The sequence below is a fragment of the Haliotis asinina genome, chromosome 5 (genome assembly GCF_037392515.1).
Source record: "Haliotis asinina isolate JCU_RB_2024 chromosome 5, JCU_Hal_asi_v2, whole genome shotgun sequence".
Taxonomy (NCBI): Eukaryota; Metazoa; Mollusca; class Gastropoda; order Lepetellida; family Haliotidae; genus Haliotis; species Haliotis asinina.
Window position 1 is genome coordinate 4,657,623 of NC_090284.1, and position 18,418 is coordinate 4,676,040.

The 18,418-nt window shown below is 39.1% G+C and overlaps 1 protein-coding gene across 1 annotated transcript; it reads left to right on the forward strand.

Annotated features, from left to right (window-relative positions):
- Window positions 1–10,151: 10,151 nt before the first annotated feature.
- LOC137284626 (high-affinity choline transporter 1-like) lies at window positions 10,152–15,855 on the forward strand. The gene is made up of 8 exons (XM_067816517.1): window positions 10,152–10,314; window positions 11,801–11,908; window positions 12,858–13,013; window positions 13,381–13,529; window positions 14,037–14,183; window positions 14,702–14,831; window positions 14,982–15,199; window positions 15,295–15,855. The coding sequence occupies exons 1-8, from the start codon at window positions 10,152–10,154 to the stop codon at window positions 15,853–15,855; spliced, it is 1,632 nt and encodes a 543-aa protein (XP_067672618.1).
- The last annotated feature ends 2,563 nt before the right edge of the window (window positions 15,856–18,418 follow it).

Here is an 18,418-nt window from a genome sequence, read left to right on the forward strand (position 1 = left end):
CTAGTGGCGATGTTATTTGTAGTGTCGATACCATGTCGTCCTGACTACATGGTGATGGTTAATGTGTACCATTTGACAATGTCAAACATGACCATTGTTATCATTTTTTAACTTTCATGTTCCTGGATGGCATAACACAATCTAGGTATACCTATATGTATATGTTGACATCAACACGTATATTGTAATGATACTAATTAAGAGTGTATTGTGTTGGAATGTGTTATAACAACTAAAACAAAACCACCCCCACTAGCAACAGTCAGTCCATGTATTCGGACACAGTAAACTACAGCAGGCCTTTGCAGTTAATTTAGAAGAGGTCATAGTCAGGGATGGAGTCTTTAGATTCAGATAATCTGCTCAGTCCGCAATCATCACGTAGTCAGCATTCCGAGTGTCAGCTGAGTGCCCGGTGTGGTAAACTACGATTTCTATTGCATGTAAACCATAACTGAATCATAAACATGGCAACTTAACAAGTTTCAAGATAAAGGCGAGTATCAACGTATATGACATTATATATTTAGGTGCTGAATGGTAAGGAACCTCAGCCATTGGCTACAGCCAGGTCGTAATCATCCATCAACTATTTCGTTGTCTTTGACTCTAGTATTGTGATGTCTGAATCGAATTCCTGAAAAGACAATCCTGATTGTAGTTTTTCGGTTTTTTAATAAAATAAAAGTTGATTATGGATTGTGATCAGTTTACTCTTGTTCTAAAAGCAAAGTATCACCTAGAAACACGTCAAAGTATTGCAGCGCCGACAACAAAAAAGAACAGCTTTTTCAGTGGTGGATTCTCTGATATTTGCCAAGTGTCCTTGATTAATAACCAACAGAATGAGCATAGCCTGATGGATCTTCAGCAGCACGACTTCAGGACCCAATTCACAAACATGTATGTCCATGTCTTAACTTAGTGATCCAGCGAAGATCAAGTTTCCATTAAACATTTAAATATTGGTCATCATCTGTATCAATAGATCTGAAATAATTCTGGGTTTTATGTCCAAAGTGCGCATGTGCAGATGACAAAAATATGCGATGCTTTTTTCAGTGTTTCCTCGTATAAAGTCAGTAAAGCCAGTCATTACAAACCAATAAGTTCACAGTTAATGATTTACACGTACCGGAGAAGTGAAGAAAATGTTAACTGCATTAATTCAACTCCGAAACTCCAAAATATATATGTTCCCTCCATTCAAAATGTCTAGTAGCAGACAAATTACACGGATTACAATGGTAACTGTAACACATTTCACTCTGATCTCAACAAAAACCAGATTGAAATTAAAACATGATAACAACCTGAGAAGATTACAGAAAAACGTGAACGCCAACGAAGCAAGAAAGTATGGTCAAATCAAATTGCCGGACAGTCTTTACATAGTGCTTGTTTTGATTCTGTTTTTATTCACACCAGTATCACGTGTTGCCATCACTCGAGTTTACAACATCTCCTCATTTTGCCAAATGATACTGAAGAAGGATTATATCATTCACGTAAACGTAATGTTGACATGCAACTCTCGATAGTTTCCGGTCGCATGACGACTAATCACACTAAACCCTTACTGAAACGGCAGATAGGGATGCGCTTGTGTACAGTGCAGTCGTCACGTTTTTGGTCCTCGAGGGCCACCCGGCGAAGCACATTGAAGAGCAACTGACAACAGTTCGAGTACTGAGTCCATGGAATACTGGTATTTTGTGAACCGCCACAGGTGACTACACTAGTATCACGTGTAGCCATCCTACGGGCAACATCTCCTCATTTTGCCAAACAAGCATAGTATTATAAGCTTCTGATTCCTCTGACATTTCTCACACAGTGTATGGTTCAGTGTATCATTTTGAACTGAATCAAGCGTCCAGCTATATTATATTATATCGGGGCTCCTGGCTGATCATGGTAATGTTTCGGTGGAATTGTTCTCTGAAAAGTAATGACGGCAGCAGACTGCCTGGCGTTGTCGTCCATGAATATCTGATCATTGGCAAAGTGAACAAAATGTGGATCTATAACCGCAGCCAGAACTTCCTCTCGAAAACGTTAACTGTAGTGTTTCCAAGCTTCTGTAATGAGGTCCTAATAGCAGCTTTACGAAACACAACCCCCTGCCATCATGTCTTTTCGGAACGTTTGCGTCTTGCCTCCTCAAAAACGTTACTTGTTAGGGCTGGTGTATTTTTAATCACTTTTTGAAATTGTAGTGCACATTCAGCAATTATGAAATTTATGCTCCACATGGCTCGGGGCTCACAAAGACAAGTTGTGAACACAAAGCCGAATAAACAGTATGGGTCTTTTACGTATTACTTTAACTTAAATTGATTAAAGCCAAACGTGGGTACAGAGGAGCTGGGAACTATGAAGAATGACGTAGAACTCTTGCCATAGGCGTAAATCACGTGGCTAAATTTATATAATTCTGATCAGTATGAACAACAAGCGCCATCTCTATCAGCTTTCTCACAGGTACAGAACGTGACCTGTTGCCTCATATAGAAACATATGTTACTGCATTATCAGAAGAGCCAAGTGTTACCAGTTTTATTACTGACGGAGCTGTCACTGTTCAAAAGTTGAAAACATGTTAGTTATTTTACAGGCTTCTCTGGATACAGGATCTGGAAAGTTGAAAATATGCTCCCTATGTGACGACAATTCATCACGTATTAACGTCTTGTCAAGAGGTGGTCTCATGTGCCAGCAGAAAGGGGTGTAACAACACATGCAAGTGCTGATAGTCCTCACTTATATGCACTAAACTCGCTAAACAATTTTATTGTTATTATTGTTGTTAAAATGTTCCTTTAATGCACTGATGACATACCAGTAGTACTAGTATTTAACGTTTTCTGCAAACACCAGTGAAGATCAGAGTTTGAATTCTGGAATCTATTCTTGTCGTAAGTGGAGACTAACGTGGTCGGGTGGTCAACCTCTCTGACATTGTTCAGTCACCCCACAGCACACACCACACACCCTCCTACAGCGAACACAGACGCCACGTTTATTCCCGTGGACATTCGGATTAGACAACTGAATCGGATGGTCCGAGTCGCTGGCCTGGTTGGCCTGTCATCATATTCCACCTGCGTAGATCGATACTCAGGCTGTCGATCACTTGATTGTCTGATCCGAGTTATTTATTGACATACCACATCCGTGTTACCTGAGGGAGCAGGAACATTACTAGCGAGCGCTAAATAAAATTATTTTCAAAATTCTCACTATGCATCAGTCAATAAATGGGATAAGTTTTATGTTTTATCATTGAATGCACAGGTTATCTGTTTACCAGCTTCACTAAATACCCTTTAGAGTGAGTGAGTCAGTTAAGATTTAACGTCACATAGGCAATATTGCAGCCATATCGTGACGAGAACATACGTGACACATACATACATACATACATACATACATACATACATACATACATACATACATACATACATACATACATACATACATACATACATACATACATACATACATACATACATACATATTCATATTCATATCATGAAGAACCTGTCGACGAAGGACAGTAAAACCACTAGACTATCACAGTTAGTATTAAAACTAGCGTGGAAACCTAAAAATAACATTATCACTATTTGGACAGTACAAAATAAAAACAGGCCATAGATCGCCAACAACTGAAGTTAGATCACCATGGGGACTTACATTACTTCTGCTACCTGCATGGTCCCTAGCTGGATTTACACCATTCTCTCAGATGCTGGCGACTGTATGCAAGATTAACCAGAATTTAAAATGACACATATTCTACGGCTAAAAAAGTGGAAGATTAAATCTGTTTGGGGACTAACATATCCTCTAAGGTGGACAATAATTTTTCGGTACTTCAACCCCCTTCGACGATACAGCCACTTGCAATCTTAGCTGCTAATTCAAATTCCAATATTAAAAGATTTATCTATTTACAAGTCACATAACACATCTAATTCTTTTTGAAACGCAATTAATTTATTAATTAATGATTAAATGAGAACTAGCATTACTAAAAAGATCCTTCATAGTTCGTGATTTAAAGTAGTTATCCCTTGTGATGGAATACTCAACAAAATACCCTTTAGAACTGATACCAATAAGGAGGTGAATTTTATGGATGTTAGCTTGTTACTTAGGAGGAACACAAAGTTTCAGACTATGTATCCTTAATCGGGTGAATGAATGCTACTTGGCAAACATCACATATATGTACCATATGAGTAATGTGAGTAAACATTGTCATGACCTTCACTGACGCCTTGATATTGATCCGCTCGGAAGTTTTCCGTAAAGGAACAGACTCTCGAAGCTGTGTCAAGTTCACATAATAGTGATGACCCTGGTTGCCTGACATGGTCAAAGGATCAACAGAACCGATACTGAACGTGCTGAAAGGCTCATGAATATCTGGAATGAGTCTCAATAGTGTGGATGGTGTTTCTGATCTGGTTTGCCAACCATTTGACACACGCGACAGGTTGTACTCATGAAACAATCAACTTGAAGCTCTTCAACTCTTATCATGTTGCAGATTATCGCCAAGGAAATGACTCAACCAAATAACTTGCCAAAGGAATTTCATGTGCCAAACTCAAAGCATATTCTCAATAGGAATCTGAATATCGATAAGCCTTGTGTTTTGGCAATATGTAGACAAAAAGGTAAAAGAAAACCAAAAGTATCTTTAGAACCGATCTAAATGGATCTTGACTTCTAACAAGCTTTAACGGGCTTGAGTTTTAAACCTGTGAACTCCTGCCTGAAAACCCCGCTTGTTCTCTGTGCGTTCCTTACAGCACTCTCCGGTAAGAAATTGTATCATTATCTTGTGCATCCTCATTTTAATATGTAGATATCATGTACATTCCGCTGGTTTTAATCATACGTGGCCCCATGTATGATGTTATATCTGTCAATAACCTGTAATCTTCAATCATGGAGGAAATCACGACAATCTACCTCGCCATTAGCACCAATCAAAATTTCCTTCCCCCTCGCAAACGTAATGAAAGTAGGACCATCTCTTTTCTTGGCAGACTTTGAGGTCTGCCTGTAAGCATCAAGAACCGATTTATACGTCCTCTAAACAGTTTGATAATCATAAACCCAATCAATAGATAAGGCAGAATATACTTCCAGAGCTTCTCCATTGAGCAAACTGCGCATGGTCCACTGACTTTCAGCACTAACCTATTAGTCTAAAATCGTTGACAATATAGAAAACATTTTCCCCATTACGTTCACATAAATGCAAAACAATTTCTATTTCATTTTGTTCATTTTAATCTGAATGTTCAATTCTGAACTGAATTTTGTGGTCCACTGCCATTTTTTTCTTTAAGTTCTATTTTAAAAAATAATATGACAGCAGCCTTCACCTCATTTAGGACCAAAGCGTCGTAAAAAATCTTTTTCTGTGATGAAGTGCCGAAAATCCTTCAAAGATAGCGGCGTGAAAGTAACAAACACAGCGATGGGACCTAATTAACAGTTATATTCTATAATTGGATTTACAAAATAATTTAAATCACTCTAAAGCGGTTACAAAGACAAGGCGTGAGGCGTACTTGAAGTATTTAGGTAGTATTTCAACCCTATTAAAATTTTATCCCCTTTATACGATGCTTGCAAAAACTGTCATCGAATGACAGAAAACCAATAACAAATATATTACAGATTGACTTAAATCTAGTCACAGAACATTAAACCTCACAGACTATATCTCTGTTTTGTGTCACTCCAGTTTTGTTTGATTTGTTTTGTTTTTTTGGGTGGGTGTGATGTTATTGTGTTGAAACAACTGTTTTATTTATCCTTTGACCAAATCAACAGGTACCAACTGTAGACTAACTGGGGGTGATACTTGACTTTCCACTTCTCGGGCGATCATTGGTCGAATTGAAGTTGTTGTAGCGGCTCCAAAGTCGGGATACCGTGGTTTTGTGAACACTAGGTGCGACGCAACAGTTCCAAAACTCTCTCCGGCTTTAAAGACGACCAATGACGATATTTCGGTCGGCAGCACTCAATCGTGGCCTTTTTAACACTGGATGGATGAATAAAATGCGAAAGCACATGAGCTTTTATACACCCCTACATCAACTGCCATCTTCATGATTTTCACGTGCATTTGTTTTTGTGCGAAGTCACCAGGGTCATTTCATGCGTTGTGACGGAATAAGCAATAACATATACATATCCGTGAAAATGCTGTTGTTTGGATGGTAATCTTCACTACATGCGTGTATAATTTCAATACATTTGAATAAAATTTAGTTTGGAAGCAATAACTTTATTCAAACGACTTTTTAATATCTGAAGACAGGGGTTGCGTTTCTTTTTTGACAGAGTTTATATAATGAACTTTTTACTGGTCAAAACGACATCGTCCTCTGTTGGTTACCCAGCCAACTGGAATTTCTGGCTACACTATAGCCGATCTTGTTGCAAAGGTGGCATTCAACAAATCTGTGACACCACTTCTTATTCCATACTCCGAATCAAAAAATGCCTCTTCTATCAATGATCTATTACAGAAGTGGGACACACAAGATATAACACATTTACATTAAAGAAAAGCAATTACCCGTTACATGTAGCTGGACTGTCAGTCCATATTTGACGAGATATTTGTTAAAAGGTGAGGATCCTCCGTTTTGTATCCTTCTGATGCGAAAATCAAGGTCATGCATGTCTTGACTGTATTCATTAATCTATGACAAGGGATAGATGTAGACCATGCACTAGGAGCATTTTTAGCTTAAATTATCATTTTAAACGATTTAAATTTTTAAACAAAGTGTGGTTAATGTTATGTAAATCTTTAATGACAGGTAGGTTAAATAAACATATGCATCTGATATTGTTAGTGGTTGTACCTCGTTAAAATACAGTGAAACATAGTCCTCCTGAGTGGGTATGTAAGTCCCAAAACAATTACTGTAACTTTTAACTTACCACTATTTCTTATCTCAGTATATATGTTATTTTTATTTATTGTTAGATTGTCCAAAAATTATACCATCTGAAGGGATGGTGTAAATGCAGGTAGGGTCCATGTACTTAGGTGCCCATCGTTCCTGGTATGGTGGTGTACTTTCATTTGTATACTAGTACCTGTTTGTATATTGTATTGTCATCTATTGTTATATGTTTTAGATTTAATTACTAAGTTTAAATAATTATTGAAATCTGTGATGGTCTAGTTGTTTTACTGTCCTTCGTTGAGACGGTTTTATAATTTGCTTTTATTTATTATGAAAGTTTTTTAGTCACGATATGTAGTCACAAATATCCGAAAGGCACTGCGAACAGATGAATACAAGTTGAATGTTCGCTTAATGACAGTGCCTAACGTCACTATTCAAAGCAATGAATGAACACCCAACACTCGAGATGGCATTGTAACATGATGTACAATGGGCATTTGGTGCGGGTATTCAAAATAGGATGTCAGCAATTTCGACCTCGCAGTGTTACCTACCGGTATGTTCTAGTTAGGATCGTTGCTGAGCTGCATCCAGCCGAATGTAAGTACTGTGTTATATGTTTACAAATTATATATACATGTCGAAACGGCGCCTTTCGCAAAATACAGTAAAATACTTTTATAACGAACCACAAGGGACCACTGAAATTAGTTCGTTATATCCGTAGTTCGCTATTCGCGAAAATCCATTGAAAGAACAGTAAAACACACTATACAGTACAACACATTCCTACTCAGTTTATTCGGACCTTCATTCATATTACGTGTATAGAAGTTGCATATCCATTGAATTATCATCAGTAATCATATTGAAATATGCTTGTTTCGTTGTATAATGAGTAGTGAGTTTAAGAAACACGCTCTTGTATTACGATTGTAAGATAGGTGAGGTGTTTTTATACGACCATTTGAGCTTTGGGTTTCCGGCCAAATTTGCAGAATCAGATTCATTTAACGCAAGTAACAAAGATGTTTGCTTTAAGCAAAATTATAATATCGGAAAACAGGTATAAGTTCACGCATTGCTTGATACATAAATTGGAACATTTGTCAAGATTCGATAGTTAATTCTCATCTTACTAATCGTTTTTTATCTGTACGTATTGCCATAATTTCCTATGTTTAATCATACAAATTTCGCCAACCATACTCAACAAAATTAGAAGCTAATACCCTCGTTACTGGAAGTAATTGTGAGGGGGTAAATGTTTTAGCTACTTGTGGTGTCACACAGCAACACGTAGGCTCTTTGTTTACGGTCTTACAACCGATGTAAAACGTGAAAATAGTATGAAATGCAACGATCTGTTAGTCACGTGGTTATCTTTGGGGCTGCACGTCCTATCGCACGGGAACCTCAAGTCTAGCGTTGTGTTCGTGAGCTTGACCACGAGTTGCAGGATGCGGCGTAATGGTTGCGGTCGATCGCAACTGATTCTCATGCCGTGTCGGTACCAGTTTTGACCTTTTTCTTGCCCAGACGGGAAGGTATTTTGGTTGAATGGAGAAGACGAGTTCGTCAACAGACGAATCAGTCCAGGACCTTGGACACACAATCGTTGACGAGTTCAGTGAGATCCGGTTCTTCTGTCCACTGAAAGACACAATTACACCTGGTTCAATGTGTGAAGTCCATCTCTGGTGTTCCCCGCCTGTCAGTCAGTCAGTCTAATTGCTGTCACGCACACCCCGAGAGATCACACTCAACATTTGATTTATTCTCTTCCAAGAGTTTGTGTTTGAGATCATGGAACGTCAGAGGACATCAGTAAAATGATGCCAAAGTACTCTTAATGTAATGTACCAAGACAAATGTTTATCATACACATCTGTCTCATAGCAATGCACACAATACGTCCATTGTGGGAGTCAGTTTAGAAAGAGTCAAGTTCTTAATTTGGTTGAATATATTTGGTGAATTAGTCCTGTCTGTACTCTCCATTTCAGTTAGGTTAATGCCTTCCACGACAGCATGTTATATGATCACCGGGATGGCATGGCACAGTGAATGACACTATACATTTCTTCAGGAATACGAGATCTCCTCAGTGACTTCTCTTCTCTTGTTGCCGATCCAACTACCTGCCGGGATCAGTGATTATAGCTGGGAAATAGTACTCCCTGAAGCGTCATGAACTGACCCATATTGTATGACATTAAGGCACAACTACCACTATTGTTTATTCAATCCCAGATATATAATGATTCTACATAAACGTTACAAGACTAAATGAACACATTAAAATTATAAATGTTTTGTAATGTTCCTTCAAATTGAATTTAGTTAAACAAATCCGTAAAAAACATTTCTAACTTGGGATGTTATCAAGGTACCCTAAAATGTAGCCTATGACATCTTGTAATGGACGTTACCAATCTCTTGTAGAGGAATTGTGGCGTAGTGGAGACGGGGTAGTTGTGACAATTTTCATGTAAGTTTGACCAATCAGAAGCATGCACTGACAAATATACAATCAAACCAAGTGTGACTAGAATCAGAATACATAGGTTTTCTATCAGTTGTTTATGACAATATGTAGCACACAGGCACGACATCCTTACAAGTACCGGCGTCTTTGTTCATGCGGACAAGGCGTCCGACATGGGATCAGAAACTTCGTAGTTCGAATCACTGGACATTGTATGGTCTTTTCCCCTACATAATTTCCCAAGGCCGTAGCAAAAGTTAACGCCAATGCTTTCAGATTTGTCAGCAGTTTCTTTTCCTAGTTCTCCTGCTTAGTTGCGCTGCGCTACACGACACTTATGCGACAGAACCCAGTCTACCTACGTCGGAAATCAGGACGGACCAAAAGAATGAAACGAGCTGAGAAGCTTGCAAAAATTGAAACTTATCTAAAACCTACTAATAACAGAGTGTAAACGTTTGAAGTTTAAAAAGGTACATCTTATGTTTAAAAGTTCGTGGTATCGGCGCGGGGAGCTTGCAGTTGTAGAGAGGAACGTTTTGTGACGGTTTTGCTTTGTACTTGCATAATTACAGTACGATATCGTCAGCAGACTGACTCTGGCATCATGCAGGTTTAATGGTGCTCGTGATTATCACTTTATTTACAAATTCAGCAGAAAACGTGTGAGAGACTTAACGACAATAACGACCTAACGAAACGTCATCATGGCCGTGAACATCCCTGGGCTCATCTCCGTCATCGTCTTTTACATCGTCATCCTCATCATTGGCATCATCGCCGCCAGGAAAAGCAGATCTAACAGGGCAGAAGAATCATTCGTGGCCAACAGAAGCATGGGCCTATGGTTGGCGTCCTTCACACTTACTGGTAGGTATACAACATAGGTACAGTTAGGCAGGTATGGAGACAACAAGTACCACCACCATGTAATTTGAGGAATGCATAGCTCTGACTAATACATGTAGTAGGTACTACATGTGATCTGACAGTAACCTATCAGTACTACCAATTATCTGACAGTAACATGTAGCTTCTACTAGTTATCTGACAGTAACATGTAGCTTCTACCAGTGATCTAATAGTCACATGTAAGTACTACCAGTGATCTGATAGTCACATGTAAGTACTACCAGTAATCTGATAGTCACATGTAAGTACTACCAGTAATCTGATAGTCACATGTAAGTACTACCAGTAATCTGATAGTCATATGTAAGTACTACCAGTGATCTGATAGTCACATGTAAGTACTATTACCCTGTCACTTTCAGCTGTTCGGTTAACGTGTCAATCAGGTCCAGGTACCAGTCTTGTCCAGACATTTCACATTTAGGTAACAGTGTTACCTTGATAGTTACCATGTAGATACAACTTACCTGTACCGTCACGCATTGTACTTCAATTACACCACCAGTTACGCCACATACAGGTGTTATTTTACCTTGACAGTTAGGTGCAGGTACTACAGGTACTCTGGCTGATATGTGCAGGAACTACTTTTACATGACTGCTATGTGTAAGGTCTACCATGACTGATAACGGGTTTTGGTCCACGTCAGTACCTAGTACTAACTGACTTTTAGGAGAATTAGCTGAGACTTAGAGATATTGTAATTCAGCCACAATGCGAAGACAATTTGGACCATGGTAGTTTGGCTCCGTGTATGGACTCCATCTATACACACTCCATCCCTATAGTCGCTGACTAAAGCGGCTGTAGCCCAACTCCATAAGAACAAATCGATGAAAGGTTACATTACCCTTATTTTCGATATTTTTTATATTTTATATTTCAACACCATACAGTTGTTCTGTGTAGTAAAACAGATAATTATACATTATGTTGACTTCAAACAACCTGACATTGAAGCTTATCTTTGATTTTGGTGTTTGAAAAACTATGTAGTTCGCATGTCTGCAGAAAATACTGTTGACACTTTGCCAAAAATCAACAATCATGGATTCAGCAGAAAACTACGAACTGGGATCAAATGCGGTTTACATATGTAAGCTTATTATAAGCATTGATCCTAGGTTTCAGTATGTTATTCAGATCCTGTGGATCCCATGCCTGCTGTTTACAGGTGTTGTGTATTTGTCAGTGATACGTTTGATGATTTGCAGATGGTTGATTGGCGCCATGATAATCATGCATAAGTGTCTGTTTGCCTCCAGAGGGGATAACTTAATTATTATTATGTATCAAATTTTAAATGGATACAATTTCAAATTGTAAATCTATGTTTACGTAAACTTGTGAATATTTGTGACCCTAATCAAAGTGTGAGTGGTAAATATTATTACAATGTTTATTATGGATGATTAATGATGATGTATTTTAACACCTCTTTAGCAACCAACATCGGAGGAGGCTATATTAACGGTACTGCGGAAGCCATGGCATACAGTGGCCTCATCTGGACCAATGCTCCCATTTTGTACAGCTTATCCATGGTCGTTGGTGAGTGAGTGAGTGAGTTTCGTCGGAATCAGCAATATTTCAGCCATATGGCGGCGGTCTGTAAATAATCGAGCCTGGACCAGACAATCCAGTGATCAACAGCATGATCATTGATCTGGGCAACTAGGACCCGATGACATGTGTCAACCAAGCAAGCTTGACCACCAGATCCCGTTAGTCGCCTCTGACAACAAGTAGGGGTAAACTGAAGATCAATATTCTAACCCGGACGGATGACCGGTGTGGGAGGATTTCAACAACACACAGTAAAAATATGCAGACATATAATGTATGCTTATAACATATATAACATATAAAGATAAACGATACGATTTAACAGTTGCATTACCCTAGATTTATTAAGAGGCTTAATGATATATGGAGTCAGTGCTTAACAAACTATCGACGGACATTGCAAACACAGGTCAGGCAGTAAACCAGTAAACATCCGAGCAAGCCTTCCCTTGATTGTTCAGTCAGTTCCTGCGGCACGTATCAGCTTGTACTGAGCTGTTCTCACCAGGAAACAGCTTAGGGAGTAATTGCAGACTCACCTGACAGGACGACATTTACATTGCTGATCCAGTACAATCTGTCTGGGACATATCCTCGATACCATGACTTTACCACGTCCCAAGTATCCAACCCTTTCTGCTTTCAGTTATTATATAAAAGTACTAAATATTTATTTAGAAATGTCGGGTTAGGAAGATGCAGCTTCATCAAGTACTCTTCTCAATCATACATCATTTAAAGTGGGTAATTGTTGCAAACTTATCGCAAGGAGAGCAGAATCATGTAGCTTCTACTACTTTGCTCTAAGTGTAGAGTTTCAAACTACTATTTGTAAAAGGCATTCACGATTATACATAGTGAAATTGCAACATTTCTGTTGTTCAGTACATTATATTTAAACCATGTTTTCAACAGAATAGAAATGTATTCACAGTTGGAGTGTTCTATGCGCCTAAGATGAGGAAAGGAAGATATATCACCATGTTTGACCCAATACAGAAGAAGCTGGGAGACCGCGCCGGAAGTCTGCTCTTCTTCCCGCAGTTCATGGGAGACGTCTTCTGGACAGCAGCCATCTTGTCAGCTCTGGGTAACACTGTTACAGTTCTTAATTTAAATGATAAATACGTACCTGCTATCATTGAGTTTCACCTATCTACGGAAACGTCCCAGTGCCACAGTCTGAACCTTTTTATCTCCTAATTAGGACTTAATATTTCCTAATTAGTACTTATTACAACCTCTCGCAGACATGTTGCCATCAACACCAGTGTTGATTATCTCAAGTGGGAGGTCGGTCCTTGCACCTTTTGTTAAGCTTTCCAGTCACGAGGGTCAGGCATACAAAGGAAAAATTATGATCCGAAATATGAATAATGTCGATACGAACAGAAGAATAATGTGTGTGAAACATATACAACTATGATAATATGTATCGTTTATCTCGTGCGTGACAGGGTCCACCATGTCTCTTATCCTGGACCTGGACCCCGTTCTGTCCATCATCGTGTCCAGCTGCGTCGCTGTGTTCTACACCTTTATAGGAGGGCTCTACTCTGTGGCCTACACTGATGTCATCCAGCTAATCTGTCTTATCGTGGGACTGGTAAACATATTATATTAAGACCAACCTCAAATTGTTACTGTAAAGATGTCTTTGTGGGCGGTGGTGTTATTTAATGTGAAAAAATAGAATTAGCTAGAATAAGATTATTTACCAAAGAGACATTTTGGTCTCACAATTAAAGGAACGTGTAGCATGATATATAAAATATTGAAAATAATATACATCACATTAATAATCGGAATAAATTTAGGCATGAAAGGTTTAGGAAGGAACTAAAATTTCACAGAGATTATGGTCAACAGTGTGTAAGAGTGACAGTCCTCTGACAGTGGATTGAGTATGTTATGTAACTCAAAACACAAATGGTACTGGCTGGGATAAACGATTGATAAGATAAAAGCAACTTCGCGGCGAAAAGTGAAAAACTGAAAGGGTACCTACTTTAGTTGTCAAGAAATATCCAACCACCATTACCTTTGGCCTGCGGACTTGTTTTCAAAGACTGACTCACTGCTGTCATATTTGAGGGTGTTGTATATGTTCCAGATTGTGTCATGTCCGTTTGCCTTCCTCCATCCCTCTGTTGACGTGTCCAGAGTCCAGGACACGTGGCTGGGTGAAATGCCCACAAACAAAATTGGTGTATATGCAGATCTCTGTTGTCAAATCTTGGGTGGCGGTCTAACATGGCAGGTATTCAAGATATTTGTTTACATCCTATATCAAATCATAGTCGCCGACTACTTATTTCCGGAAAGTATGTCCAATATGGAAGCCTCAAGGTTGAAATAGCCTAGTGTAGTTGCTCCTTGTGCGCGGTTTCTTCAATTGTGTATAAACTGCAGTTTTTGACCATTACGTGAACCCAGCAGTACAATGGTTCTGTTAACACACAGACGCTTTCGATCCTTTCTTATCAGTGTGATTTGGCAGTGTGACTAAATGTGAATGGAATTTGAGCGTCGCAAACCGACCGACATGATATGTGTGTGAGTGAGCTGCCCACAAAAGGGTCTCTGTCTGTCTTGGCAAGTGTCTTTCTTCCTTGTTCTTTTCTACGACAAACTACTACTATTCATGCTTCATCCTCCAGCATGAATAAGATGCATCGTGCGTTTTCTGTTTCATTAGATACTATATACAGATTGATATCAGTTATAACTGGGATCCTATGGCCATTATATCAATATTGACATCCTCTCTTTATCCAGGTTTTCTACCAGAGAATATTGGCTTGCAAAACACCCAATGTTGCTCGGACAGGTTCCATTGTGGCAGCGGTTAATAGCTTACTACTAGCCATACCCCCAGCAGCTATCGGAATAGTCGGGGCAGCAGCAGGTCAGGGTGTCAATGATAATTTTACAACAACTTTAAGAGGTCATCCACAAACTCATTAAGTCGTTAAGATGAAATTGCACATACACAGTTGGCATTGACAGTTATTCGTTTTCGTTACATGTATCAGATACTTATAAATTCATTTTGTAGATTGGAATGCGACATCATACGAAGGCGAAATCCCAATACCACAAGAATATCACAGTTTTATCCTTCCCATGGTGCTCAACTACCTGTGTCCACTTCCGGTGGCAGTTCTGGGACTTGGCGTGGTGGCAGCTGCTGTCATGTCATCTGCCGACTCCTCTGTCCTCTCCAGTGGAACCATCTTTGCGAAGAATATCTACAAAGATGTCATACGTCCACAGGTATTTTTGAATATTGTGTCAGTATAATATGGCATCGTAGTTTTATATTATGAAATATCTTAAACTCTAAATGTTAATATCAATGTCCTTTTTAGGCCAGCGACCGAGAAGTGGTTTGGATCTTGAGAGGAGGTATACTCGTCACTGGTACATTGTCATGCGTCCTAGCCATCATGGTGAAGTCGGTATATGGACTCTTCTACTTGTGCTCCGACCTCATGTACGTCATCCTGTTTCCCCAACTCACCTGCGTTCTCTGGATAGGGTTTACCAACACCTACGGCTCTCTCGCCGGCTACATCCTTAGCCTCTTTCTGAGAGTGGCTGCTGGAGACGGCCTTCTGGGAATACCAGCGATTGTTCACTTTCCATTTTACTCAGAGGCTGATGGCCAACTGTTCCCAGTCAAAACCCTGGCGATGATAGTCAACTTTGCAGGAATTATATCTGTGTCAGCGTTAACTAGGCATATGTTCCGACGAGGTTGGCTGTCAACCAGATGGGATGTGTTTAATGTGATAAAGAGAGAAGAGGACGCCAAAATAGCCGAAGAGAGAGGAGAAAGTCTGATGATGAAGGAACGAGATGATGGTAACAGAGACCTGGACTACGCACAAAACGAGAAGATGAAACTGAAAGATAACGACATGCAATAACTTAAAGAGATTAGAGGACGTCATGAGAGCTGCAGAGAGAGGAGAAAGTCTGATGATGAAGGAAGTAGATGATGGCTTTAGTGATATCAGTGTTGGTGTCCTCCTTCATAATATGAATCCATAAACACAAAGGCGTGGTAACTTCATTCCTTCTCGATGTATTTGTAACCTGTTAAAACCACAGGCAGAGGTCGTATAATTAATGTCTGTATTTAACTTGATACTGACTTGTGTTTTTTGGATTTTCCATGTCAGATGATGTGTATCAGACAACAGAGACAACGTACAGTATGAGGAGATAAAACTTAGTGATAACGACATGCATTAATTAAAATAGATAGAATTGTTGGTATGCGGTAATGTTTGAAAACTAGTATTAAAGTACTCACTCCCTCATGGCATACACGTTATCCATTAGAACCACAACCAGAACGGTTTGGTAGTGTTGATGCTTCTATTTAAAGGCATTATTTCATACCCTGGGAGCGTCCTACACGTCCAATAGCTCCTGTGTTAACAAGATGTTAACCAATATATTGTCACTATCAACCAGCCATTCCAACTTCTGTAAACAGTTATAAAATCTGTAAATATGATGAAATAGAACATGTGAGATGTATTCAAACTCTGTAGTTCTGTGGAAATATTACTAACACACGCATCTGTACTGTGAATTTTCTACATCAGTCTTATCAATAGAAATCTAATGCTTCATATCATTCATCATAACACAGGTTCTTCAAAGCGTATGAGAATATTTTGCTGTTAGAAATGGTCGTTTATGTACATGGGTGTGCCTCCACCACTGTAACTAAATAAGTATAAACCATCGTTAAAGACGGTTAATAGCGATTTTAATCTGTGATTCTCTATGAACATTTTTAAAAGGCAGCAATGAAGACTTGAAGGTTTTTGAAATTGTATTTTGAAGAGTTAAAAGAAACTATCGAGCAAAGATAACTCGCCTTCATATCTTCCATCTTGTGAATCTTGCCACTGAAGCAGACGGTTATGCCTGGCACAAAACATACAGTTCGGCAAATCCCGACAACAACGCGTTTCAATGTACACAACAAATGCTTACGTTCATATAATGGCAAGTGTTGTCTGTTTGAAAGCTGGAACAGTTTCAGTTTTCAATGTCAGGCAATTCGTAGGGTCTGTTATTGCATATGTGAGTGCATGTGACCCGGGATATATAATATAGGCTAAAACATTGTCGAAAGTGTGTGAAATCGTGCTTTAAACTTGATGAGGACTTCTCTACTTGGATCATCCTTGATGTGTACCTGTGTGTATTGTGCCTGGCTGGTGCTTCACTAAGACAACGCAAATGTCCGAGGGTATTTAAGTAGTGGATATGGTTGCGTTTATAGTCCATACATCAATTATTTTTGATGCAACATACTTTTTCTTATATGTATGTTTTTACAATACGTCTCACACACTCCTTTGGAGTGGTCTCCCTTGTTCTTGTGGGCTTAGAGACTCGCCAGTTGCTATTCTGATTCACTTTTGTACAATGGTAATGTTTCTCTCTGTTCCTGGTGAGATGGTCGCTTGCCAATTGGTTCAGTTGTTTCTTCTAATCATAAACTTTATCCTTGATTATGTAAAACTGTACATTTGACAATGTCACACTTTAGCAATGAAATCATTTGTTAACTGTCATCATATTTCCGTGCAGATGCCACACCCCTGTCTGGAAATTATAAATACTGAGAACTGTTTACTGTTGACTCGTATGTGTTAATAATCCTAATTATTAATGTATTGTGTTGAAATGTCTGGATAGTATATGATGTTGCAATCAGTTATTTTGCAGCAGGTTCATTTACCTTGGAACAGACTTTGGTTCGGACATATGTCCACAGATACCGATATACCACTGCTGTCACATTCCAAGAACCAATCGAGTGCCTTGTGTCGTAAATTACGGTTCGCTGTTTGCCCGTCATAACTGGTTCTCCAATGAACATCCGTACATTGTGATGTAGTTCTCCAACACTTAACACTGGCCTATGTTGTTTCGGCATTGTCAGTCGAGCCTGACTTTTGTGAAAGCCAAGATATCAGTATATTCTTACCTACTTAATGGAATAAAGTTTTACTAAACAGCAGACATAATAAAGATTAAAACAAATGTTAGTGATTGTGATCATGTTTTATGTACAATAAAGACCTGGGTTAGAATTGGTCTTCAGCAACCCTAGTCGTAAGAGGCGAATAAGAGTATCGGATGGTCAGGCTCTCCAGCTTGGTTGAGACATCCCAATTACGCAGACTGGAGTTCATGATGTCAGTCACTAGACTGGTTAGTCCAGACTCGATTTTCTACCACCGAATTGATATATTGCTGACTGCAGCGTTAAACAACAAACAGACAAAGTTTGAAGAGTCTATCATTTGCATCATGGGTAGATGAGCGAGGAAAGGCAGTGTGGATGAAAGTCACAGAGGTTTATCCCTTTGACGAAACTTTGATTAATGTTCAGAACAAAACTGTTCAAGGTAACACGACTGCCAGTGGCAATTTACATAAACTGTACGGCAAAGTAGCCAT